This window comes from Phasianus colchicus, chromosome 20, assembly GCF_987193195.1.
Source record: "Phasianus colchicus chromosome 20, bPhaCol1.hap1.1, whole genome shotgun sequence".
Lineage (NCBI taxonomy): Eukaryota > Metazoa > Chordata > Aves > Galliformes > Phasianidae > Phasianus > Phasianus colchicus.
This window is the reverse complement of record NC_143455.1, coordinates 3,685,746-3,713,704: the sequence shown is the minus strand read 5'-3', so window position 1 is coordinate 3,713,704 and position 27,959 is coordinate 3,685,746. Positions and strand designations below refer to the sequence as shown.

General features: G+C 42.2%; 1 protein-coding gene and 1 non-coding gene across 2 annotated transcripts; one reads left to right on the top strand and one right to left on the bottom strand.

Moving 5' to 3' along the window:
* Positions 1 to 149: 149 nt before the first annotated feature.
* Positions 150 to 27,561, bottom strand: RAB40B (RAB40B, member RAS oncogene family). Its single transcript, XM_031599176.2, has 6 exons — positions 27,109 to 27,561; positions 5,226 to 5,286; positions 3,320 to 3,380; positions 2,366 to 2,443; positions 1,681 to 1,903; positions 150 to 1,276 (listed from the first exon to the last, which is right to left on the bottom strand). Exons 1-6 carry the CDS (start codon positions 27,248 to 27,250, stop codon positions 1,005 to 1,007), a joined length of 837 nt encoding a protein of 278 aa, XP_031455036.1. The 5' UTR covers positions 27,251 to 27,561; the 3' UTR covers positions 150 to 1,004.
* On the top strand, positions 7,468 to 7,539 carry TRNAG-UCC (transfer RNA glycine (anticodon UCC)). The gene has a single exon. It is a non-coding gene; the product is annotated as a tRNA-Gly (tRNA).
* Positions 27,562 to 27,959: the final 398 nt, after the last annotated feature.

Here is a 27,959-nt window from a genome sequence, read left to right as displayed (position 1 = left end):
ATGTATGCAAAGCATTGTATCATGCTTTTAAGATGGCTTCATGTTCCTGCTGTCCACTTCAGGTATACTGTTCTTCAAATTCTTCTCAAGGAAGATAAAGACAACTTTCTCCAATTAAATAAAGCTCAATAGGATTTATTTTCCAGAAGCATTTATTTATTTTTTTAAATAGTGCTTTTTTCTTATAAAGCAGCTTTTCAAGTCATGTTCCCTTAACTACAGTATCTTTGGCATTTCTTTCTCAAACTTCCCAGGAGAGTGGTACAAAATGTAATATATATATAGTTTTTTTCTGTACAGAAAAATAAGTATTTAAACCACAAATTAATTCCCCAAAGTATTAAATAACATACCAAAAAACTTTATCAAATCTATTACATATACGAATGGGACAAAACCTTGTTGCATATGTGCATCATAATTATATACACATTTTTAGCTTAGTTAAGTTAGTGCTTTGAAGTCATCAAGGAAGCTTTACCAAACATCCAAATACACAACTGCAGTATGACTAGAATTGGTTGCACTATTTGTAGAATTTACAATGTATACAATACATTGCATTTAAAAACTGCCCGAATATGTAAACCAATGACTCATGTTTTTAATAGTTTGCAAAAAGACAGGATTTTTTTTTCAAACAATTACACAGTAAGCCACATTCCAGATTTAATGGAATTAAGAACTCGATATAATGATAATTGTTCCCCATAGGAAAATACATCAAGTAGTGAAAACAATGGCATCATGCAAGTCAGAAACTAAAATAAAGTATGCAAAGTCCAACAGCAAAACATCACACCCTTTCAGTTGCACTGAACAAGTCACTCATTCCAAAGCAGCATTACTGTAGTGATCAGGCTCCAAAATAGTACTTGTTTTTCTCATTTTTGTCTGTGTAGTGTGATACCTACATAGAGTATGCTCTGCTATTAAAAAAAGGAGTCCTCACATTCAACGCTTCACATGAAGGGATTCCATCCAGGTTCCTTTTCCCACAGAGCTTAAGCAATTTTACAGCTGTTTCTTGTACAGTTTTTTGGTGGGCTCTGTGGTAGGCGGATAATTTTAGCTTTCTTTAAGCTGTTCCTTTTATTGATGTTGCTGGATGTGAGCGAATACGAGCGTCCATGCATCATTCTGGCATTAAGACCGTTGGCCATGGAGAAAGATTTGAGATGGCTTCTTAAGGCAACTGGGAGAGGGAGCTTGTCAACAAGATGCACAGGGGTGCAGGAAACTATGGCACGGCAACAAAGGTCTTGCAGACTCAGTACTTAAAAACAGACATAAAACTTCCATTATAATAGTTTGCTTTTGTCAGCCAAACGCTAGTAGAATAACCAACGCTCTGCATGCACGCTGTACTTGTAGGATGAATTCTCATTTCCCTTCCCACATGCTTTCCCACACCTGCATTTTCAAATATATCTGCTCCTTCCATTTCCTACTTAAGTATCAATACTTAGTTCTAGGAAAGACATGCTATTCCCTACAAAAGCAGGAACAGGTTATGCCTGCAGGTGCATATTTTCTGTTTAGAAAACAAGTTGTATCAGATTCCTGGCCCTTCATTTTGATGTCAGCCAAGGAAACAATTCTCTGGAAATTATTTTTCATTAAAGAACCACAAACCTTTTCCAGGACTAATTTTAAATATTTTCAGCATATTTTGCTTACCCTTGTTTGGCCTCCAGAGCCTGTCCATTCCATGCCTCATCAATACTATTCTTGCTAGTTCAGTGAAGGACTCTGTAATATTGAAATTACAAAGAGGACTGACTTCAAAAAAAGTCATGCCCAGCCGCTCAGCATAGCTTTGTGCTTGTTCAGTAGACACCTGGCGCTTGAAGGCTAAGTGAAGGCGGTTTCCAACCAGGATTTTTGGTACACCAGGAGCATGCTGAGAAAAGAAAAGCAATACAAAAAAATTGGCTCTAATTTTTCCCTTCCCTCAGTTAAAACAAAAGATTTTTCAAGAGTTGAGACTGAGTGCCAGCTTGGACAAGGTGATCGCTAGAGGTCTCTTTCAGCTTAAGCTATTCTATGATTCTGTGATTTAAAAACATCCCTTTCTCACTTGCAGAGATGATGTGGCAAATCTAGCAAGAGTGGGACTACAATATGAAATCTTTGCCCTCCATATGCTTACTGCCAACACCTTTAAAGAAATGAGACACTTCAAGCTGCTATGTTTCTAACTTCCAGAATTGTAAACATAGAAACAGAATGATAAACTTGGCATCTTGGATGATGCCGTAGTAAGCATCGCCTGCAAATGCCAGTAAAAACAGCAGAAAATATCATAAACTGTCAGTCTTACTCATCTGCAATAGACTAGTGACAGTCTTGGGTTGTACCTTACCTCATCTATTTCCTTTATCCATCGATCGATGCCATCAAATGACCAACGATTGGTAATGTCGTACACCAGTATTACTCCCTGTTTTTAAATATACACGTTATTAAAAAAAAAAGTTTAACAAAGGCACAAAATAGAAAATACTATCTGCGAATTCTCTGATTCTGAAATAATCCTATAAGATGCTTAGAAAGATCCTAATGAAGCAGAACCTCAACATTCAATAACACCAAGCCGCAGCTCTCTGTGTTGACTTCTGATATGGTGAGGGACAGAATCCCAGACTTTCTGGGAGGGGGTTATGTACTGGTAAATATTTCTTTTTACAGTGGACAAATGATCATACACACAACACAAGTCACAGTAAATAAATGTTAGTGGCCACATGCAGTAGGTTGAAGATTCAATGCTCTGTATAATTCTGGAACATAAACCATGCAGTTCTACATGTCGTGAATTAAAGCAGTACTTTGAAATCTGAAACACTGAAATCACTACACTGTGTGTTTGGTTTTTTTTTTAAGAGATTTTATTATAAGTCGTTACACTTCATTACATTTTTTATTATGTTTGTATTTTCCTATTGCTCTTGAGTTTTGTGTTGGCTGTTCACCTTACCTGGCACACAGCTTTAAAGGCAGCACTACCATGTGTATTCACATGGTCAAAGGAAACCAACAGGCTTAAGTTGTTGATGTAGCCAACAAGAAGGCCTGAAGATTTTTATCATTATAACATACTCCAGTTCAACCGTCATCTCATTACTTTCTGCCCCTCCTCCTCCCACCCAAGAAAATCCTGCCCCTTATTATTTCCCAACCTTCATGTTGTCTTTAGACTATCAGTGCAACTGCATGCAATCCACAAGCGAGCAACAAAAGTCATCACAACAACTTGCTATCTGTTGTTCATACAGTAATCTTTACTCATCACTAAAGAGAGCTGCATGCAGCTTACCTGAGCACCTCTTGAATATGACCGAAATATGGTGCAGAATCTCCCTTGCCCTGATGTATCCCTAAACAAAATAAGTTACAAATATTTTTAGAAGAAATAGGTGGACTCCTACATTAGGAGTTCAGCTAGGTTTGTACTGATCAATATCACCCCCCATTCCGTTAGTCACACAAGCAGTCACTAACGTGTTAAGAATTGTTCTCATTCTCAGCAGGTTTTTCTCTCACTGGAATTCAACCTTTTAAATTTTTCAGATTTTCCAGTACAGGAGAACAAGAACTTGAAACTTTATTCTTGCAGTTGTCCTTGGAAAACAAAGGCTACTGGTCCAGCATACATATGCCATTAGACTTTGCATTTAGCTCAGCTTGAAGAAACATTCTGTTATTGCAGCAGACAAAAAAGTGGGAGTAAACAATAGCTATCACCTAGGAAACTAATGGAATAACAGTAAATTCTTGATTACAGCAGCAATAGCTTATTATGAGTTCAGTATGAGAAAGCAGGCTTTAAGGAGACAGTGAAAGCATGAAGTACAGAATCACAGTGGAGGATATGCTAAGAAACAAAATTCCATAAGGAATTTTTGAGGTAGGTTACCAGTCTTCAAATGCAGGACACGCATTTCTGTGTGTGGTCAGCTGCAGAAACATTTCCCATCTATTATTTTAGATTATTAGATATTAGATATATTAGGTTTTAATATTATTTTATCTATCTGTTATTTTCAGGAGTCCTAAGAATATCATTTCCCTCCACAAACAGGATTAAAGCATCTCTCAGATGAGCATTATATGCTATTTTTACAAAGCTATATCAAATGGAATGCAGTAGAAAAATGAAGTACATGAACAAATTATCAGGTAATCAAGACACCGTATGTCAGAGTACTATTATCCTTCATTACATTTAGCATTTTATCTTGAAATGTTATCTTGAAATTCATAAAGGCAAAAACAGCCAATGAAGAATAAATTAGACATTTAATTCCAGTATCTTAGAAACGTTCAAATTAAAATAAACATCAGCAAGACTTCTAAAGATAGAAGTGGCACAAGATTGTCCATTTCCAGGAGGAAAAGAATATAATTATATCAACTCAATTTCACCTGAATTTCTCTACCCTATCTGAACACTTTGTGTTCTTACAGCTCACGTCTCCAATTTGTCTAGATGAAGTTTCCTCACAAATCACACTCCATCTCCTGCCCTGTCTGTCCTGCCCTGACCCTGCTTCTTCCTCTTTTATGCCATGAGCTTAGGGAATGAGGAAAACTTCAATGTTGCTGCATATTTCAAGCTGTGTATTTCTTGCAGAATATTTCTTAAGGAGCCAGAAGATGGTCCTCTGCAAAAATATTACCACAGAGACTCCCCAGCAGACCAACTATCTGACCCTACAGGAAAAATACACACGGTAAAATTTTGTTGTTGTTGTTCTTGACATGTTTTTTGTTAGGATAGTGTTGCACATCAATGAAGTTATCCACATTTAACTGATGGTGAGCAACAACACTTCTTGTTTTCAATACTACAGTTCTTTAGTCAACCATTACTACTAATAAATTGAGCAGGGAATGTTGCTATACAATCACTGAATGCTTTTTAAGGTATTTTCACAGTTCTCATTACAAGTATATCTTACAATTTTTGAAGGTTCTTTGAATCTTTTGTCCCTTCCTCCTGTATTTATGACTCATCTTTCTTTTAGAGGGCCTACTATATGAAGCAGGTAAAAAATTGAAATAAATACAAAGTAAGTGACTTGCCCAAAGTACTGGCTAGCTGGATCATTCTTCCTCATTTGGCTAAATATTTCTGAGGCATAAGGGTGAACTCAAGTCCCAAAGAGTTGCATTCGTTATGTCTCTGAAATATAAACTATGAGTGATGGTGGAAGACATACCAGAGTTGTAGCTTGATTCGTCGACCATCCAGAAGAATTGTTGTAGTCTTGTAATCTATTCCTGAGGGGAACACAGGCATACAAATCTTACATCAGCTTGAAAGTGTGCAATACATGGACAATAGTTACGGACTTTGTAGAAGCTGACCATGAAAGAATTTATTCATTACTACTCTATGGAGTGAACACGAGTAAAAATAACTTGTTCACATAAACAGTAGAAGAGCTTTCATATTACTTAAGCAAGTTCATTTTAAGTAGATTTCTCAGCATCCCTTCATGTTGATCACCAATCTCTGTTGTCATTTCCATGACAATATACATATTTAAAGTTTTATTTATTTTCAATAAAAGAAGGAAGAACTAGCTTTAAGCCCTTCCTCTCATATGCATATTGTGAACTATCTGTTACTCACTTCCTCCGCTTCACTGCCTCTATTATTTCTTCCTTTCTCATCAGCTCTGATTCACAAACAGTTCTTATAAAGTGGCTATGAGCGTCCCTAATATAAGAGCAGTAGATGGTGCAAAGTGTCTGGCCTTTGTTTTCTAGACTTTTCCATTGCTACTGATAACAATCTTCTCTGCCCCCAAGACCTACTCAGTGCACAGCAGCAGGCAGGCAGCTTGCAGGTTATTCCTTCCCATAACAAGCCCAGCACTTGGGGTTGACCTACAGTGTTTCTTTTAGATGAGCTGTGAAGTGCTGCAGGGCTTAAAGTCAGCAGGTGATATGTATCTATACATTCATATACACTACTTAATCTTTAAAATCTTTAATATTTTTTAAAATATTTTAAAATATTTTAAAGAACCCAAACAATATGCAGACATATTTAGCTGAACTCACATCTTTATTATGTAGTCTTTGAAAAAATCTGCAGAGATTTACAACATTAGGTTTTTTTTTTTAATTTTTACTGGTGACCTGACATATCCCAGAAACAAATTAAACCATGCAAAAATATGCTCAGGTCTAGCTTTGCAGTTTTCTTGGGCAAAATGGGTGTAGTTTTTCTCAACTGAGTTAGGTAATACTAATCAGAAGCAGTTACGTAGCCACAGTTGACACCTGAAAATATCCACCACAATGCTCAGGCTTTGAGCACTGTGCTTTAACACTGCATCCACAAAGTGCATCATTATAAACACAAAAAATAATTTTAAAAATGCCTTTATCTTATTAATTGTTCTCTGAAAAGTTGCATTCAGTAATCACACTGCTCAGTCACACAACACGCTTTCACTGGTGTGTTTTTCTCATGTTTCTCAACTTTGTCATAGACAAGAAACCTCCTGAATTGAACATTTATTCATCAGCTCCTCCAAAAGAAGTTTAAAAAGCAAGAAAACTGAAAATATCCTAAAACATAACAAGACTCGTGTCTTGAAGAGCAGAGAGGTCTTATTTTCTGAGCACAAACAAAACAAAGGGATGAGAAAAAACACACTGATGCAGGACAAATGTAGTGTGAAGAATGTCCTAATGCTACTTAAGAATTCAGCAGATCTTCAGAGGAAGAGTGCTGAAGATGACCCTTTAACTGCCTGTACTTGTACTGCAGACAGACAACTCCAAAACAGCAGAGGAGTGAGGACACACACAGTGCACTGCAGGAGTTCTGGTGGGTGCACAGGCAGCAGCAAGCTGCAAAATCAGCAGAAGTACTGAGACTTGAGAAGAAACAGAAGAATGTCAACCACTTGCTGCGCTGTGAGCCTGCCATCCTTCTGCAGCCTTACCAGCTATTAGGTACGGGATGAAGAGCACAAGCTGAGAGCTGCCAGGCTGGCAGCACTGCCCATCCTGAGACTTCTACACCCAAACAGTGGCAGCCCCGTGCTGTCACAGAAAGCAGCCCCACCAGCCAGCCAGGAGGTTCTGCTGGGGCACATAAATGGATTGCAGTAATTACGTAGAGAGGCTGGAGGAAGCCTCAGTATCTACTGAAGACGCTGGGTTTTATTAGTTACAATAAGGCAGCTGTAAGATTCATTACTATGGGTGGCCATTAATACTCAGAATAAGAAGTTGTTAAGCTATATAACAGTGTATATAATTGTTCATAATGGTGCATATATCAAATGCTTAGCAATAAGACTTTTTTAGTGTGCTATATTTATGGGAAGAGGGGGGCAAAGAAGTTTTAAAGCTTAGTAAGACATGTGCCCTAACTCTGTTGCTCTCAAAGCATACAGAGCACAGCACGGCAAGAAATGAAGACAAAGCCCAGCAAGCACAGCGTTGGTGGTATAGTGGTGAGCATAGCTGCCTTCCAAGCAGTTGACCCGGGTTCGATTCCCGGCCAACGCAAGTTGCATTTTGTCATGACTGGATCCTCATCCAGGATAGATAAGGCGGGGTGGAAAAAGCAGCAGGACTGGATACAGTTTGCGCACATCTTGACTTCAACAAAGCTGCTAACCTGCCTCCCTTCCCGTCCTTGTAGGTAAGCTTGGGAAGCTTGGGAAGCGTGGGTGAGTGCAGTGTCAGTGCAGGTGAGGGGCTGATCTGATGGAGAGGAGCGCAGAGAAGGACCGGACCGTAGGGGGTGGTGGTCGGGAAGAGTCAGGTGTGCAATGAAAACAAGCAGGTGTTACATTACCGAACAGCAGTTACGGTGCAGTAGCTGTTACCCGAGTCAGCTCTCCCTTAGCAATGGGACGGCTACGTGCAGCTTTTGTGATGCTTAGAAAATCCGCCCCACGCTGGCTGCTCAAATGGCACTTGTTACCTCTACTTTATCTGAGGCAAATGATGTTTGAGCCCAGTTTATGAAAACAGAGTCTTCACTAAACTAAAAAACACAAGACATTGCTCTTTGAAATAAAGTACGGGTTATCTAAAACAGGGAATGTTCCCTGCTTACAGATTCGAATACGCTCTTGCCAGAGATGAGTGCACAACCACACAGTGCAGCTGTCTGTGAGCTTTAGACTCAAGGCAACTCCTCTGTGCACAGCCATCACCCAATTCCTCAAGAACGGCCCCCGAGGAACGCAGGATGCTTTTATTACATCGCACAATGGCATCGATTCCTTTTCATAAGATGAATGCTGTAACATAACAGATAAAGCACACAGAGAACCAGGTTCTTGATCTCCATTACAAATAACTCCAGTGATTTTCTAGCTTTTTGCATGTTGAAGATCACATTCATGGAATATATAGCTAGTAGTAAAAACAACCCATTAAAAACACTTTGCCAGTACTGTAATTATGTATTGTATTTACTGATATTAATAGAGCTAAAGCAGCCTTGGCCTCTGAAGATGACTGAAATCCAAGGCTCAAGAAAGGAATTTACACGGCGCCCAAATGAAACTATCGTTTCCTGGTTAGTTCGCTGTTGGGACGACGGGGCCAGTAGCTTGTCTCTAGATGGTAATGAAGCCCGCCAACTAGGAGCCATTGCCAGAGATCCAGCTAATGACAGAGGGATTAGTCGATGTCTGGATGGGGCTGCCTCCCTCTGGGAACGAGTATTAACAGCCGTGAAGGAAAGGTACCCCTTCAAAAGCGGCTTGAAGCCTGTGACGAAAAGATGGGATACAGTTGAACAGGGTATCCAGTATTTGAGGGAAATAGCCGTGGTGGAAATGTTGTATGACCCGAACTGTGTTTTTAACGACCCACAAGGCCATGACCCTGAGAGAGTGAGAACAACGCGTGAAATGTGGCAGCAACTCACATCAACAGCACCAGCCAGATACGCCTCTGCACTATTGGCCGCATCGGACAGATACCAGGACCAACAGAGAAGCCCCTTAGTTTATGAATTGATTCTTATGCTCCAAAGCTATGAACAACAGCTACCCCCAACTCGCGCCGCCATCGCCGCCATCTCACAAATGACGGAGCAACTGAATAAAGTCCAAGAGCAAGTGTCTTCACTGATGAATCGTGACAAACCTGTAGAAGTATCAGAAACGCTTGATGAAGATCAGTATAGTCAAAAGAGTCTACTGAAGGAGGTGAAGGAGATGGTAGAACAAATGTGGATCCAACAAACTAAAGACGATGAACCCTCCTTCGCAGGTGCAAAATCAAAAATCTCAGCTGTTAGAGGCAAACGCTCTCCAGCTCCAGGAAGGAATCCTACATCGCGACTTGCCTTGTGGCGTTACTTACGTGACCATGGAGAAGACATGAGGAAGTGGCACGACCAAGCTACTCATGTACTACGAGCACGGGTGAGAGAATTACAAGGCAGATCAACCGCCAGTGCAGTTGCTCCGGTTACCACAGGTAATGAATAGAGGGGCCCTGCCCTCAGTCAGGGGGGGGAAAGGGATAATAGAGTTTATTGGACTGTGTGGATCCGATGGCCTGGCACATCAGAACCACTGAAATATAAGGCATTGGTGGATACCGGTGCACAGTGCACTCTGATGCCCTCGACTTATGAAGGGACAGAATCAATCCATATTTCTGGAGTGACTGGGGGCTCTCAAGAATTGACTGTGTTGGAGGCCGAGATAAGCCTCACTGGTAGGAACTGGCAAAAGCACCCTATTGTGACTGGTCCAGGGGCTCCATGTATACTTGGTATTGATTATCTCAGAAGGGGGCATTTCAAGGATCCTAAGGGGTATCGATGGGCCTTTGGAATAGCTGCTGTAGACACAAACAACATTAAGCAGCTGTCTGTTTTGCCTGGCCTGTCAGAAGATCCGTCTGTTGTGGGGTTGCTACAAGTAAAAGAGCAACAGGTACCAATTGCTACAAAAACAGTGCACAGACGGCAGTACCGCACCAACAGGGATTCCTTGCTCCCCATTCATAAGTTGATTCGTCAACTAGAGAGTCAGGGAGTGATCAGCAAAACTCACTCGCCTTTTAACAGCCCCATATGGCCAGTGCGTAAAGCCAGCGGAGAATGGAGGCTGACGGTGGACTATCGTGGCCTGAATGAGGTCACACCCCCACTGAGTGCTGCTGTGCCAGACATGTTAGAACTCCAGTATGAACTGGAATCAAAAGCAGCCAAATGGTATGCCACCATTGACATTGCTAATGCCTTTTTCTCCATTCCTTTGGCCAAAGAATGTAGGCCACAGTTTGCTTTCACCTGGAGGGGTGTTCAGTATACTTGGAACCGTTTGCCCCAGGGGTGGAAACACAGCCCAACCATTTGCCACGGGTTGATCCAAACTGCATTAGAACAGGGCAGTGCCCCTGAGCACTTGCAGTACATTGATGATATCGTTGTGTGGGGCGATACAGCAGAAGAAGTCTTCACAAAAGGAGAGCGAATAATCCAGATTCTTCTGCGTGCTGGTTTTGCTGTTAAGCGGAGCAAAGTGAAAGGACCTGCTCAGGAGATTCAGTTCCTAGGTATAAAGTGGCAAGATGGCCGTCGTCACATCCCGACAGATGTGATCAACAAAATCACCGCTATGTCTCCACCCACTAGTAAGAAAGAGACACAATCTTTTTTGGGTGTAGTGGGCTTTTGGAGAATGCATGTTCCAAACTATAGCTTCATTGTAAGCCCCCTTTATCATGTGACGCGAATGAAGAATGAGTTTACATGGGGCCCCGAGCAGCAGCAGGCTTTTGAACAGATTAAGCAAGAGATAGCCCGTGCCGTGGCCTTAGGGCCAGTACGGACAGGGCAGGATATAAAGAACATCCTCTACACTGCTGCTGGAGAGAAAGGCCCCACTTGGAGCTTGTGGCAGAGAGCCTCAGGAGAGACCCGAGGCCGACCCCTGGGATTCTGGAGTCGGGCCTACAAGGGGTCGGAAGAGGGCTACACTCCAACTGAAAAGGAGATCTTAGCCGCATATGAGGGGGTTCGGGCTGCTTCTGAAGTGGTCGGTACTGAAACACAGCTCCTTCTGGCACCTCGACTACCACTGTTGAACTGGATGTTTAAAGGAAAGGTTCCCCCCACCCATCACGCAACTGATGCCACTTGGAGTAAGTGGATTGCGTTGATTACGCAGAGAGCGCGGATGGGGAACCTCAGCCGTCCAGGAATCCTAGAGGTCATCATGGACTGGCCTGAAGGTAAAAAGTTTGGAACACCAGCAGAAGAAGTATCACGAGCTAAAGAGGCCCCACCATACAACGAATTACCAGAAAATGAAAGAAAGTATGCCCTGTTCACTGATGGATCGTGTCGTATTGTGGGAAAGCATCGCAGATGGAAATCTGCTGTGTGGAGCCCCACACGACAAGTTGCAGAGGCCACTGAAGGGAAAGGAGAATCAAGCCAATTTGCAGAGGTAAAGGCTGTCCAACTGGCCTTGGATGTGGCTGAACGAGAAAGGTGGCCAATGCTTTATCTTTACACTGACTCATGGATGGTGGCAAATGCTTTGTGGGGGTGGTTACAGCAGTGGGAACAAAATAACTGGCAAAGAAGGGGTAAACCTATTTGGGCTGCTGAACTGTGGAAAGATATTGCTGCCCGAACAAAGAATATGGTCGTAAAGGTGCGCCATGTAGATGCTCATGTGCCCAAGAGTCGGGCTACTGAAGAACAACAAAATAACCATCAGGTAGATCGAGCTGCCAAAATTGAGGTGGCTCAGATAGACCTGGACTGGCAGAACAAGGGTGAATTATTTCTAGCTCGGTGGGCTCATGAGACCTCGGGCCATCAGGGGAGAGATGCCACATATAAGTGGGCTAGAGACCGAGGGGTGGACTTAACTGTGGATGCTATTGCACAAGTTATTCATGACTGTGAAACATGTGCTATAATCAAACAAGCCAAGAAGATGAAACCACTCTGGGAGGAAGGGCGATGGCAAAAGTATAAATATGCGGAGGCATGGCAGGTTGATTATATCACCTTGCCACGATCCCGCAGTGGTAAGTGTTATGTGCTTACTATGGTAGAGGCAACCACTGGGTGGCTTGAAACATATGCAGTACCCCATGCTACTGCCCGAAACACCATATTAGGTCTTGAGAAACAAGTCCTGTGGCGACATGGCACCCCAGAAAGAATTGAGTCAGATAATGGGACTCATTTCAAAAATTCTCTTGTAAATACTTGGGCCAAAGATCATGGCATTGAGTGGATTTACCATATTCCCTATCATGCACCAGCCTCTGGTAAAATTGAACGATACAATGGGTTGTTAAAAACAATGCTGAAAGCAATGGGTGGCGGAACATTTAAGCACTGGGAGAAGCATTTGGCAGAAGCCACCTGGTTAGTCAATACCAGAGGATCTATCAATCGTGATGGTCCTGCTAGCTCCCTACATACTGTCAAGGGAGATAAGGTCCCTGTAATACATGTAAAGAGCATGTTGGGAAAAGCAGTTTGGGTTCTTCCAGCTTCTGGAAAGGGCAAACCTGGATCCACTTGGTGGGTAATGCAGGAAAATGGGGATGTTCAATATGTACCACAAGGAAATTTGATGCTGGGGGAGTGAAGACAGTAATTCCATGTATGTGTATATAGACGTGTGCGTGTGATGCATTTTTAATCATTTTGTTTGTTTGTATATGTATATATATATATTAAGCGTGATGTAGTGATGTAGAATAAGGGGTGGAATGTCATGGTTTTGGTTTTTTCTTATTTGATTTTCAATATTCCACATCAAAACATCATGTACTGGAATTGAAGTGTTAATGCTCTAATTCTATGTACCTATCCCTATACATTACGGAAGTCACGGGATCTGACCCTTCCGGGGGGGGCGGTCTCTTACTGCCTGGCAGTGGGTGCTGGAGGGTGCTTTCCTAGCCGTTCCAAGCTTTTCAGGTTTGACTCGGTCTCGGGAACTCTCTCTCATATCTTATTTGATTTATTAGTCTCAATTTCAATTAGATTGTATTATATTGTATTATTTTGTATTCCGATATCATAGTTAGTAAAATAAGTTTACCTCCATAGATTGTTGCCGCTGTTTTTTTTTCCTTTTCCCCCTTCCTTCCCATTTTGTGGGCCCAGGTGGGGGGTGGGGAGGGCAGGGGCCTACTGCCCCCTGTCACGGGCATAAACTGATCTAGTTGATTCCGTGACAATAGGGGAAAAGATTCAAGAACAACAAATTTGAAAGAACAACTGCACTGTAGAACTATTAGAAATAGTTTTATCTATCACTCAACTTGTTGAATAGTTTGTCATTTCCAGCAGCAATCACTGAACATCTGCCCAACCTGAAAGCCAAGAACAATATACAGCTGTCTCTATATACAGATAGGTATCTATGTATATCTATATATAAGATAAACATACATATATATATATATATATATATTTTAAAATCCATCCTATAGAAAAGCCTTTGGCCACGGAACAGACCACAACATGAAAACAGTTTTTGTACTGAAAGAAAAAGTTTCATCATTTCAGAAATCCTGAGGAACATAAAACACAGAACAAACCCTGCCCAACACTGCACAGCTTGTTCCAGCATCCTGTGCTACTGCTGCTATTTCCCACAGAGTGAAATACTTCCATCAGTTTATCTAAAACTTCATGGAGATGCAGACCATCATTAGCAAACACTGACATCCCACGCAGCACCTGGACATCCATCCTTCTTCTTAAAGACATACCAAACATAGGAAGTCAGAGTTGCAGAGATTCATAGCTAAGTAAACCAGGCTCCATGGAGCATACACCACTGCAAGTTGTCCTTGTTTGGCTGCACATAAGGAAAGATATGTAATATTTTGCTTTAAGATGACATGCATAATGCACCTCAAAGATATACTACTACCAGCTGCTGTTTATGGAAGCATCTATGGACTTCTCAGAAGATCTCCAAAGAAGAAATAGGTTCAGAAACTTTTGTATTCTTCAGCTGTAATATAGACAGAGCCAGTTGATCATGAAACCTGAGTATACTAAATCCTGAATATTTCTGCATTTGCCACTGATGAAGAATCAAAACAAAAGGCCTTTTGCCATGAATCATCAGAACAGCATGCAGCTACAACAATGAGACCAACAGATGTGGGTTGTGCTGTTGCAGAAATCAAATGTCCTTCCAGAACATTATTCACTCATTTAGAAATACAGAATAGCTTTGTTGGGCTACACAGGCGAGAAGTATTGCTGCAGAGGAAAGGAAAGAGACAGGCTGCCAGGTCAGGGAGTTCAGCTGCCTGAAGTGAACCAGAAAAACCTGTCAGTGCTTCACACTTCTGTGTAGATTGGTTTTTTTAATAAATCAAAATGATACAGGTCTCAAGCCACAAACTGAAATTAAAGAACCTCAGACAAGCTGCATCCCTGCTGGAGAGGCTTTTTTTTTTTTTTTTTTTTAATTGCTTTTTTAATATATGCTTTTCTTCTCAAACACAAAGCAAAGAGCTAGAAAACTGAACTTAGCATTACTACGTTCAGGAATGTAGTAAAATTCCCCCCAAAATCATTCAGCTGTTTGGTAACTACAGCAAATAGGAAGGCATCCTCTCTGCAGCAATGCTTTCTAGCCATTCCATACCATCACTGATGCTTCACTGGCTGCACTGCAGTCCTGTCAACACCAGTAAGTATAACATTCCCTGAAACACTTCTATTCCTCTTGAAGCACGCAGTGGCATTCTTGTGATGTGTCTCTTTGGGAAGAATCCTTCAATCATTTAAGTTGCTCATTTTGTCTTCCAGCAAAGGCAAGATTACTTCATCAAAAATGTTCTCTGCTACTGAGATTCAGTGATTTACAGTGCGACTGCCAACTGTAGCTTTGCAGAAGTGAAGAATACACAACTCAAAGTTTGGGTGCAACTGGCCACAGACACATCATCAGTTGTATTTTGATAATTAAAAAAAAAAAAACAACACAAGAAAAAGCAGACAATTTTTCATAGGAATGAGATGTTTGTCCAACATTCTAATGGTTTTGAGGTTGTTCTGAATTTTCTTTGTATTTTATTCTAAATAACCTATAGGAGAACAGAGAACATGACCTGACCACATTTCAGAGATTTCCACTGGTTTGTCCAAATGATACAATTAATAATAGTTATGTCAGACACGTATTAACATCTCCTTCCCATCGTTTGCTTCTGTGCCAAACCTTAAGATTCTACAAAACAAAGAGAACCATAAATAGATCCACACAGTGGGATTCTGGTACGGGATGTTTAACAGAGTCAAGCAAAAGCATCCTTCAAAGACTGTTGACAGCACTGAAAAAACAGGTGGTAGGTTTTAGAGAGTGCTTAAAACATTTTCATGCATCATTTCCCATTATGAGCCTTCTAAGCTATCTACCTTTCTCTACCCATGGCAAAACTACAGCTTAACATTTCTGTTAGGAACACATTTGTGACTGTCTCAAGTATATTTGAGAAGTGCCACAGCTTCCAAGCCCATTCATTTATCACCCCAAGCAAGCAGACCCACACCATGCTTTTGATTCAGAACTCAATTAAGCTGATGTTTGAAACTTCTTACTGCCAATAAACTCTTTACACTAAAACTGGACCACATAATTTGAGGTGCAAGCACAAAGGTCAGGTTATGTGACAGTCAGACTTGCCTTCTGCTTGCCATTCCAGAATCACCATCATTTTCCAAATTCTAATCTATCACCCTTAATTACTGCAATAAAAGCCATGTGTTTGATAAGCACAGGTTGGGTATTCAGTTTGAAATAAGGATACTGGAATTTTAGATCTAGACTGTTTTCTTCAACTCATTAATCAAATCATAAACAGCAATTACACATAGTAAGTCTTGCACTCATTTCAAAGATGTGACAATTTCCCCCCCCCTTTTTTTTTTTAAATAACAGATTTGGATCAGAAAGCTCTGCTTTTATTTTTATGTTTGCTTATGGTCAGATATGTGAATACCACAGCCTATCCTTCAGCACACTTGTTCTCCTTCAAATGTTTAAAGAAATCAGCTTACAAAAAATCTACTCTTACAAATCAAAGTGGTCTTTATTATACAGAAGCTTTTCATGCTTGCAAGTTCCTAGGGCACCAGGTTAGGATCCAGAAATCTCAGAGCACTTCTCATTGGCTCTAGCCTGGACCACTGTCCTTCAAAGCAAAGAAATGGGTACAGGATTAAGAAGTTTGTCATAAATTTATGGCACACCTCCAATGCTTAGTTGAAAACCAAATTAACAACTGCAGTACTCCAAAACCTGTGTGAGCCACAAGATTTAATTAGCCAGATTGCTAATTTACAGAAACAGAACCTATGTTTCTGTCCACTCTCTCATCGTCAGTGTTTGTAAGCAAACTAAAGCCAGTACTTTGCATGCTGAATTTGCATCCTACCCTCAAGAACCTGCAAGCAACTTAAAAGTACATGATTTATAAAATCATGCCTTAGTTTGCAGTAATTCTGCAGTGGCTAAATAGAGAGCCAAAACCTGAGAACGATCTCTTTCTATTCATGCTAAGAGGAAAGAAAATTCAGGCTCTGAAACAATATTTCATTCTCCTCCTTCAATTGTGCACAAAAAATAAATAGCCTCTGCACAGTCCAAATTTACTCCACAAGAAGAAAGATTTGTCCCCACTTCCCCCAGGTCAGGAAGAGGCATCAGTTCATCATTTCCCCTCTTCATTCTTCCAAAAGGAAAGAATATCAGAGGTGTAAGGTAAGCTGGCTGCCTCAACAGCTTGCTGCAAGTTGCAGCTAACTTCCTGAGAAGAATATATTTATATATATATAAAAACATGTTACTGTTTATAAATAGTAGCACGGCAGGAAAAGACAATGTTATTAGCATCACACAGGGAAAAAAGTTTTTTGTTGTTGCTTTGTTTTGAAACATCATCCTATTTTATTAATAAGTTTGAAAGAAGATAGGAAGAGGCTAATGTATCAGTTCCAGGAATCTCATGTGAGATGAGTTTTCCTCCACACAGATGTGAAACAATAGATTGATACAAGGAGACCACTGTGATGGACTATCACAGATTGACTGGCATCAGGATACAACCTGCAAGCACAGCAACACACTTCTGGCTAGAAAACTCATGTGAAGAGACAGGAGTTCCAGAGAATAGATTGGAAATGATTGTTACCAGCTGGACAAAGAAATTAGGACCTGACAGAACCCTGAGCTACATGGTAAGAGAGATGTGACAAAGATGCCAGCATGAAGGCAGAACAAAGGTGAGGATGAGACACTGAGGAGGAGGCTGAACAGAGGAGCTGAGCTGAGATACAGGGCAAGAAGTCCAGACAAACAAAGGGCACAGAACCAGCCAGTGACCAAATGGCTGGTGACCAAATAGCTGACCATAAATGGCTGAGTACAGAGACAGGGGCTTTGAGAAGGACACAGATAAAGTGAGGTGGTGGGATGAGAAAAAGCGAGTCAAATTTAAGAAACTGTAGTCTGCTCTCCTTTGAGGTCAAAGATGTAGAATTCTGGTCCATTTGATATCAAATTAAAGATGACCATGACCTAGCACCTTCTCACTGCTGTTCTCCAGTTCCTGCAGGTAAGAGCTGGATGGTGACATGAGAAAGGAGCACAATATTAACAAGTGTTCTCTTTTCCTGAAAAGCTGTTATATTACTTTCAAAGAACATCAGCTCTCAAGGGCAGTCTGTCATTGAGATCTCACACGTCTTCCACGTTCCTTGCAACTAAACAAAGTTGAAATGTGACTGTTTCATCTTTTTTGACATATGAATGTGTCTCAAGATACGACATGGTGTTCTGCACATCCATGGAAAGTAGAATGAAGAGAAGCTCCATCAGGCTAAGATAGCTAACCACAAAAGAGTCAAATGGGTTTTATATAAGAACTGATTGTCCAAAAGTCCTTGTGCTTATGGATATCTTCCTGGTATAGTAATTCAGCTTCACAGCTAAGGACAAATCATCCTGGTACATAGGGAAAAAAGCAGAGGTAGCCTACATATCTTCTACAAATTCTACAAATCTATAAAGAAATGAGAAGCAGCCATGCACAACTTGTCCTTCTATCTAGAATGTTAGGCTTGAAATATGGCCAGAATCTGGGAAGAAGAATAGCTTCAAAGCTACCATAAAAATATTAAAAGCAGATGCAATACTTCACATTTTACGACATTTTCCAGAAGAGAACAATGATCTTTTATATCTTGACACTTCATTAGCAGTAAACCAGCTCAAAAATACTTGGCACGACAAGAATCACAAGACCATCCAGCAGTCATTATTCTGAGCTATAGGTCTAAGAGCTCAGAGAAGAGTTAGAAACCTCTCCAAGACCTCCTCAGGCTTTAAGTCAAGCTGCAAATAAATGCTTCTGAAAAATTAAACCACTGTTATTAGTTAAGCATATTAACACATCATAACAATTACAGCATTGGAATTCTATTTCAGAAGCATACTCCTGTATATTGTGAATTCTGTCATTACAATAAAGATCAAAGTTGGAATTCACAAAGAATAAGTGGAGTAAATGTAAGCACCGTAATTTTGCTTTAAAAATACAAAAGAGCAAAAGCATAGATAGTTGAAGAGAAAGAGCTTTCAAACTGTATTGCCAAACCAAAACAGCAGAAGACCATTCCACTTCTTGGATTTGAAATCCCAAGCAAAAGACATCCTGCAGCAAAGTGGGCTCTCCAGATAATGTTAACAATAACTTGAAGAGTTACCAAGTCACACTGTATCTTCCATTATAAAAATAAAGGAAATTAAGTTTGGTTTGGATCACGTTTCCAGTTCTTTCCTCTCCTCCTCTCCAGCTATTCCAGCAGAAGAGCTGCCAATATTCTAACTGTACTCTTTTTTCCAGGAGAAAAACTTCAGAAAGATTTTTTTCCTAGCATTTTGTGTTTAGATTTAAAGGAAAAACAAAGACTATACGTTACTAAGATCTTGCTCTATTCATTGTTTAGTTGGCTTCACTTTTCTATTAAGTTAGAATAAACTGATTTTGGGTAAAAAGGACAAAAAGAAATGTCAGGTTGGCTCAAAATCAGGAGGTCAGTTAGATCAATCTCCTGTTCAAATCAGGATCAGCTGTGAGGTCTGGGGATCCATCTGTGCAACCTGTTCCACAGCTTGACTCTTCTCCTCCATTAAAGAAAATGTTATTCCTCTTACCTACTCTGAACCTCTTGTTTCAACCTACACCCACAAACTCTTTATGAAGAATGACTCTGTCCCCTTGATGACCAGCCCAAGGGTGCTGGAAGGCTGCTCCTCTAGAGGTAACTGCAGCCAAGCTTCATTTGAATCATTACAACTGCAGACTTTTCTTCACCCCTAAACTATGCAGTCACTTCTCACGTAGTCTTCTGCATTGAATTAGCTGTCCTGCAGATGTTGAGATAAGTATGGTGAAGACTGAGAAGTGAGACTGCCTATAAAACCATAGTACTCAACCACCACTGCATTAAACTCCTGTTTGGAGACAAGAAGAAAAGTCATTACACTGCATGCATTCTTGGACTCTGCAATCCTTTTGCTCCAAGACTAAGATCAGGCAAATGATACAGGTCCTTTTAGAATGAACTGTAAAGAAAAATAAAAGTTTAGAGGTTATGAACTTGTTTGAAGTCCCATTTGTCACATTTCTATTTTATAAAGTATGTACTCAAGTTAAACCACAATCTACAAATTCTGAACTGGTTTGAGAAGTCAAGGTCATGCAAACTTCCCTTGGCATATTTACAGAAGTAAACACAGAGAAAGATCAGAAGGACAGTCATGGACTGGCTGGGATTTTGCAGCACGTACAGGGATAGCATTTCCTTGCTAAATCCATCAGAATGGAAATACAGACACCCAGATATCCAGGTAGAGATTGTGCACCACAAGAGTGCTTATACTGACTCAGTCATTCCACTGAACTCATCATCTGCAGGAGCCTCTCCTCCTCAGCCTGCTCATGAAAAAGCATTAGGAAGGCAGCCAGACCTGCTGGGTCTGAGTCTTCCAGCTGGCAGTTTCATGTTTCGTGCACTTAAATATGTTGAGGCATTGTATTAAAGTCAGCTTGCAAACAGAGCACAAGGGCACAGGAGCTGCATTAACACATTTCATCTCTAAAATTCACAAATTACTTTGTTTTGAAGTCTATGGAATAACAGCCCCCTCACGCTTTTTAATTTTTTTTTTAATTAATTTCTTTTCTGTTTCATACAAGCATCAATAGCAGCCCACTTTCTATAACAACGTGCAAATTAAGCATTAAATCCTCAAATAGGCTTATGACTGTTTCTTCAATATATACATTTGGAATACACAGGCATTCTTGGCCATTTCAGTTTGCTGATGTGGGATCACAACAGAACATACATTGCTAAGGCAGGGCAGGGCTCCCTGCATGAAGTCCAAGTGAGCAACAGCCTGCCAAGTTGTGCTGAACAAACAGTATAAAACTGGGGTGAAGAGCAGAGGTAAAATCTGAGCATAGCCTGGAACACACCACGCACTCAACAAATTACAGTCACCAGACACAAGCCATCAGCCTGCATTTGAAAGTGCAAGAGATGAGCCAAACTCATGTAGGGCAAATGCGTCACTCCTGGACTGCAGTTCACTTCTAAATGCAGCCACAAGTTCAGTCTCCTCTATTACATCTGCACATAAACACGGGTCTTAAACCAGCTACGTATTTAGAATCGCTGGGAGTTTTCATTAGATAGGTCATCTCCTGAGTCAAGAATGAAACCAGTTCTGTGCAAATACACTTAAAGACACTATTAAAACAGGTATTGCCAGGAGCCCATGTTATATGAATGTGAAGCTGAGATCTAAAAATAATACACTGGGAGAAACTCCGGATGGTTTGATTTTACATCAACTCAAGAGATCACGTGTTAAGTTCTTAAAAATAAGCTGACAAAACTCCCCTCTAGAAATTCTCATCAGCTTCTCCACCCCCATATATAGAACTACCAGTTTCTACATTGAAATCCAGTGTTCCAGAAAAGATGTCAATGCCCAAGGTAACTCTGGGCCAACAGCCCCATGCTCTCCCATCTGCTCCCCACTTACTGCACTCACCTCTGCCTCCTGCATCCCTTGCTGCCCGCATGCAGTCCCTACACACAGCAAATCCCACACCACAAAGAAAAACAGCAAAGCTGTTATATCAGCTTTCAGCTTAGCACGAGGCTGTATCTCACGAACAATAAAGAGCTTTCCCATTTCCCTGCTTCTAACAACAATCACAATTCCAAAATGCTCAATCTTTAACATTTACATCCCTACAGAACCATCACACGCCACCGACTTGACAGAGAAGTTTCTGTCTGTGTGTAATGGTGTTTTCCCTACTAGGCCCCCTCCCTCTTCCTCCCCACTTCAGAAGCAGTTATTTTTGTTTACTACCAGGATTCTCACCTTACCTTAAGCACAGCTCAGAGATGTGAACACTGTAAGAGCAGCTTCCTTGGTGACTCGCAGCCCTGGGGGCTGTAACAGGCACACGTCCTGCAGAGAGCTACCAGCAGGACCCAGAGAAACACTCACGTATTCCTTCCTCCAAAATATGAAGCCAGAATAACAGTCTGACTAACAGACCAAACAAAAATGCAATTATACCATAGCAGGCATGTGCTACATTAAAGCCTTAGGCTACTATAAATAAGGGAGCAGTGTCAGTTTCTAGACCTTTAAGCCTCCTCCACTCCTGGGCAGACATGAGATTAGAGCTTCCTACTAATTAGCTTTCAATTTCTCCTTAGATTTGAGCGACGGTGCAGATACATAACCAGCTGCTGTGAACACCAGTGTTTTTGTGGACTTTGCCCTGAGTAGGTACTAAATTACAATGCTGGCACAGAAAGCTTTATTTCACCTTTCTCGAAGACTGGACATTCCACATGTGTATGTCAATGATCAGTACATCACTGCCTTAGCTGCAACAGCTTCGCTTTGCTGTGGAACTCCAAGTTGTGTGTCTGCCTTCTTAACCAGCTCATAGTTTATTACAGCATAGGAAGGCATAACAAAAAGCAATAATTATTTGTACTGATGTGTTCCACTGTATCAACATTGAAAAGCGGATGGAAAAAGCACAGCAAGCTCAAAACAAGTTTGTCTGCTGTATCAGAACCTTGCTTGAGATTTTCCTTAAAGAAAACCAGCATGACAGACTCCAGCCCACCTCAAGGACTGGATAAAATGGTTCTGCTTTTCTGTATTTTCAGTCTCACATTAAACAAAGTCCAGAGGAACTAAATAACATTGGATAGAAATGTATATATATATTTTTTTAATTAGCCAATTTCTATCCTTCATCCCATTTTGCATCCTCATTATATTCCCAGAACAAGAGCAAGCTGACAGCAATATGTAAATGTATTTTAATCAACATATTGGATAAAACTTATTCCTGGCACAGGCGAACACCATTTGGGTTTGGTCAAAGCAACTTAAAAGACTGAAATGAGCCCGAAGTCCGACCACTTTCCAAACCAGCCTGGACTTTTCCTTTCATGTTACACACCTGTCTGGGAGCTTCGTGGTAATTTTGTTTATTTACAGCTTCTTTCCCACTCCTGCACATCTGTGAAAAATTAAAGGGAGGAGGAAAAAAAAAAAAGGACACCATTAGCCCAAGGGAAATGGAGACAGGCAGCACAGTGAGCTGGAGAATGGGCATGAGAAAGACAAAGGAGAAAGTGAGCTACTGCTGTAATCGTTTTTGCCACAACAAACTGAAGTAGCAATAGCAGGTATCAAATTCAGACACGTCTGTGCAGGTTAGTTTTAGGCAGGAATTTGAAAAATATCTGCATGATTTGCAAGATTTAAAGGCTTCTTCCATCTGAAATTGTACAACACGCTTGACCAAAAATTGTTTTCTTTTTTACCATTGAATGAACCTTATTAAGAAACAGATAAAGGGAAATCACTGAAAAGAAGATGCCAGATACCAAATTTGAGCATGGGCATACATACATGGCACTGAGTTCTCCTCCACTCACAAAAACCCACCAACACTGGTAAGGTGAGGAGAGCTGGGGAGAAAAGCAGTTCTTGCCTACTGATCAAGTGGCTGCAGACCCCAGGGCGATCAGCCTACCTCCCCTTCATGAAACTGCAACTCGTGGCCATGAGATGGATGCAAGCTCCTGATTCCTATGTTGCTGAGTAACATTAAGCCAAAGAGATGATTTCACTACCTTAGGCTGAAGGAAGCTGGTTGAGTGTAACAAAGCAAAGTGTGTAACAAAGCAAAAGTAATTTTATGGAAGTTTCAAAGAAACTTAGGAAGACCTATGAACTACCATTTGTGCCTAGGATTGCTACTTCTCCATTAAATTAAGCGAGCTGAATGTTAATTGTTTGAACAGATGTGCAAGACCAGCTAGAAATAAGAAAACCCCAACAAAACAACTCCACTGACTGACCTGGCAATCACAGACAATGTCAAAGGACCCTTTATCACAGCGTTTATATATAGAAAAAAGGTTAAAAAAAAAAAAAAAAGGTTACACTTCAGTTTGCTTCCACATATGAGGGCAAATGCTCTGGTCTCATGAAGTGGGCACGTCTTATAAAGTAACAGAGGGGTTCTTTCTCCACGTGCATCACATACTGCAGCCCAGAATTAATGCAGTCCTTCCTCTTGGGAGGCAGCAGACTGAAGGGGCAGTCGTAACCAGCACACTCAGAGCTGCATCCATCACTGCTTCACAGGCCCATCCCAAAAGAAGTCAGATGCCCTGTCTGAAACAAGTGCATTTCCCACCAGTTGCCTTTTTGGCACTTAGTTTGTGTATGAGATCAAATCCCACCTGCTTTTCCTTCCTACAAAAATGCAGATTTTCTTTTTACTGAGATCAATGGGCACACAAATGAATTTTAACGTAATTTAAAGGGAAGGGGAGGAGGAATTCATGCCTTTTGGAAAGCTACCCCATAACAGCAAAGTCATCAGTTATCGTTCCTCCTGAGCTGCAACATAAAAAGGTCACTGAGTGAGAAAGGATGAAAGAATTTGCCAGTGTGAACCTGGGGTTCCTGCAAGAAAAGGACTAGGAGTGCATTAAGCGTAGGCAATCACTCCTTTCAGCCCCTGTGTCAAGCAATCTCATCACAAGCAAAATTTTCTCTATTTTAATATGGAAGTAAAAACAGAACCCAGCTGAATAAAAATCTGTTGGCGCAAGGCATGAAAATATTTTACTCCCCAGTGACAGAACATCTAAGGTATTATGTTCTATTTCCTCCGAATATATTCTGGTGATAAATTAGCAATACTTAGCAGCAAAGTTTCTGCAGCTCCCTAAGATCATTTTTGTGCATTTTTTTCCTTATCAAGCGTGTCCAAGCTGTAATATTTCAGTTTTCAGCAAGATGTGGGAAACCTCTAACGGCAGGTTACCCAGACAACTAACCTCACTGCCTACCTGCCCATCTGCAGAATAACTGCTTCCTGGATGATCTCCATGAATCATGCTCACTAATGTATCTTCCATAGCAGTCCCCACTTTGTTATGTTAATAAAGCTTCTTCCCTTCTTTCCAAGCCAGAGCCCTCTGGTCATTAAGAATTCAGAGATGAAGAGGCTGTATTTCATCTTACTAGCTGTATTATGCCAAATGCTTTCATACCACAGCTCCTGGACCAGCAGCAGCTTGCAGAGACTTGACAGATCACTCGATGCTGGCTTCCCTTCCTGCCTCCAGATTTTATATCAATTTTGTGTACTGACAAAAAATAGTAAGACGTGTGACTGCTGTATTTTCCCAGGAATGAGAGAGACTGCAGGTTTATTTTTGAATAACTAGTCAAAGTGTCTGTGAAAAAATTATTTCTGGTTTATACAACTGAGGTCTGAGCCCATACACGTGAGATGGCACAGTTACACAGCTATAGATGCACACAAAGCCTTTGGGCATTCAAGAGCCAAACAAAAAATCCAAACAAACCACCACACCAAAAAAAAAACAAATGACAGCACGTGCTGTTCTGGTCAACTCTGTGTTTTACTTTGTCTTCAATCTCCTTGCTTGCTCAACTAATTTGATGCTGCCAAAGACAACAAGCAACCTTCTTTGCTGATCAGCCCATCCTCACCACGTCTTCCTCCTACCTCTCTTCATGTCCTGCAGGGCTCACTTCAGTTCTCCTCCTGTTTATCAAGCTTTTAAGTCAAATTAGAAAGTGAGTCATAACACCAACAGGATGTTTAGCTTGCTCCCTCTCACAGCATTTCTATTCTCACAGCCTGCACAGGTCTTCCACAGCTGCATCCTATGTTGCTGTACTCAAGTGATGTAGGAAAGGTTGAAGGGATATTAAGGGGTATCAACTGGTAAGCATACATGCAAGTGTTCGAAAGTACTCCAAGTCTGGTACACTGGAGAACATTATGCCTTGAAAAGTAGAGATGGATGACGAACAAGAAAGTATTTTCTACAGATTTTCCACAGTTAAAGACAACATCTTTCATTAAGTGAGATGTAACGCTATGCTGCAGTTGTGTAAACAAAATCTTAATTATACCACCAGCTGCACAAAATGTAAGATTAAATCGTATTCCTTTACAGCCCAGGACCACATCCTCCATTATTGCCCTCACTTGTGTCTCACACCCCTCTCTTCACATGTGCACATCAGCTCGTGGCTACAACTCCTTTCTCTCTCCATGGAAGAACAACCTGTGCATAAGAGGTTTGGTAAGACATGAACAACTGGATCTGTCTGACTGTGTATAGTGAAGACTGGTGAAGGGACCACAATCTGCACAAAGCACAGCACAGAACGTACAGCTTCGTGTGGAAATATTTTGGAGATGTTATTATGGATGAAGAATCTGTAAGCAGCACATTAAGCACTCACTAAATAATTCCATCAGAATATTTGTATTTCTTGGCTGTCAAGAGATGCACTCACAGAGATAGCAACACAATTTAAATGTGATCTGCATGCAAGCCACGAGTAGCACAAGGTTTATAAGCACAAGGGCAAAGACTAAAGTATGATCTATGAGCTTAGGAGCTGGTCAAACATTGTTATGTCAAGACATACTGGAGACTGCACTGCTGCTGCTGGATAAGAATTTATGAACTTAGACCACATGTACAGAACAGGGCAACCATGAAGCTCTTTCCCCTTTTTCTCCAACCTTGTGAAGGATCCAGACTGAGGGACTGCAACATCCCAAGGAGGAACCTAGCAAAAGCTATTAAGTAAACATCTTAAATGCACACAGATACCTTCGAGGCGCAGCCTGACTCATAAGAAACCACACAAAGAACTCTCCACCCCCACCCACTTCTTTGCTTTGATTCAGTGCAGTGAATTCAATATAGTAACAAATGCAAAGCCTTCCAAATGAATTAACTAGTCAGAGACTTTCAGTAGCAGTAATTTGAAGCAACGGGTAATTTTACAAGATCACTTGTTCTCTAATAACTCACGCAATAGGGTTGCAGTAGGAAGGAAAAGGGGAGACTAGAGTTGTGCTCTAGGAAAATAGGTCAGGAGAAATGAAGAGAATAGGGAGAAAGAAGGAAAAGAAAAATCCCTCTTCCCAAAGCCACTGGCTTGGGTTTAAATCAGCTGGCAATGTTTAGAACTCTGCTTTGCAGACAGAACATATCTGGCACGGATGAGGCTCCTCTGTCTTGCCCTTTAAAAAGCTTAAGTGAAAGAACACACTACAAACGTGAACCTTGCTCTTAAAGGGCCGCACTTCTGATATGAAAGAGCGATAAACAGGGAGAAAAAGCAATCTCTTCTTCCAGCGAAAGCTGCTTCAGACCAAACACATTTGCTGTTTCACGGATATTTACTCGAACAAGATTTTTCCTAGCGTTTCTCCTCCCTCACGGATGACTCTCGGCAAGACAAATCTCAGCACCCTGACAACGCGTTCTGTGTACGGAGCCGTTTCCCTCCCGTCGGAGCCCCACGCACAGCGCGGATGACCGCACGGCCCGTTACACCGCGCTGGGACCGCGCTCCGCCGGCAGCCCCGCGTCCCGCACGGCGCAGCCGGTCCGTCGGGCGGGGCGGCCCTTACCCATGTGATAGCCGTAGGGCGACTCGGCGGCGCCGTCCTGCAGGCTGGCCAGGATCTCGCCCTTGCCTACGTCGCTGTCTCCCACCAGCAGGAACTTCAGCAGAAAGTCGTAGGCTCTCCCCGGGCTGCCCGCCTGGCTCATCCTCCGCGCCGGCTCAGCTCCCGCGGCCCATCCCGGCGGTGAGGACACGGCGGCGGGCGGCGGAGCGGACGGGCAGCGGCATGACCGGATCGCGGGGAGCGCTGCGGTCCCGTCGTGCCCGAAGCCCGGTGTCAGCGGCGGGGAACGGCGGCGGAGCGCGTCGTGTCGCGACAGAACGGAGACGGTCGTCTTTCCCAACAGACGGCGCCGGCCTCCTGTCGCGGCTCGGGAAGGCGAAGGGGTTCGGCTCAGCGGGGCGTCGGTCCAGTCCGGTCCGGTCCGGTCCGGTCCCGCTCCGCTCGTCCACCCGTCCCCGCTTCACCGCCTCCCCACGCCGACCCTCAGCCGCGCTCGCTCAGCCCTCAGCTCGCTGCCGCGGCTCTGACAGGACGCCGGGCTCCGCCCCCCAGCCGCGCTATTGGACCGCTCCTGCCCGGCCCCGCCCCCCTCAGCATTCATTGGTGTGCGGTAAGAATAGCCCCGCCCACCCCCGCGTCGCTGCGGCCGCCCTGCCGCCGCGTATTGGCGCACCCGTCCGAGATAACCCCGCCCACCTGAGGTAGCCCCGCCCACCTCGGCTACCATTGCGGGGCTGCGCACCTCGAACGCCCCCTCCTCGTGTTTGTAGCGGGAGACAGCGGCTCAGTTGCTACAGGGCTTCAAGCAAGCCATTGGCTCGTTAGACCATCTATCAGGCTAAGTCCCACCT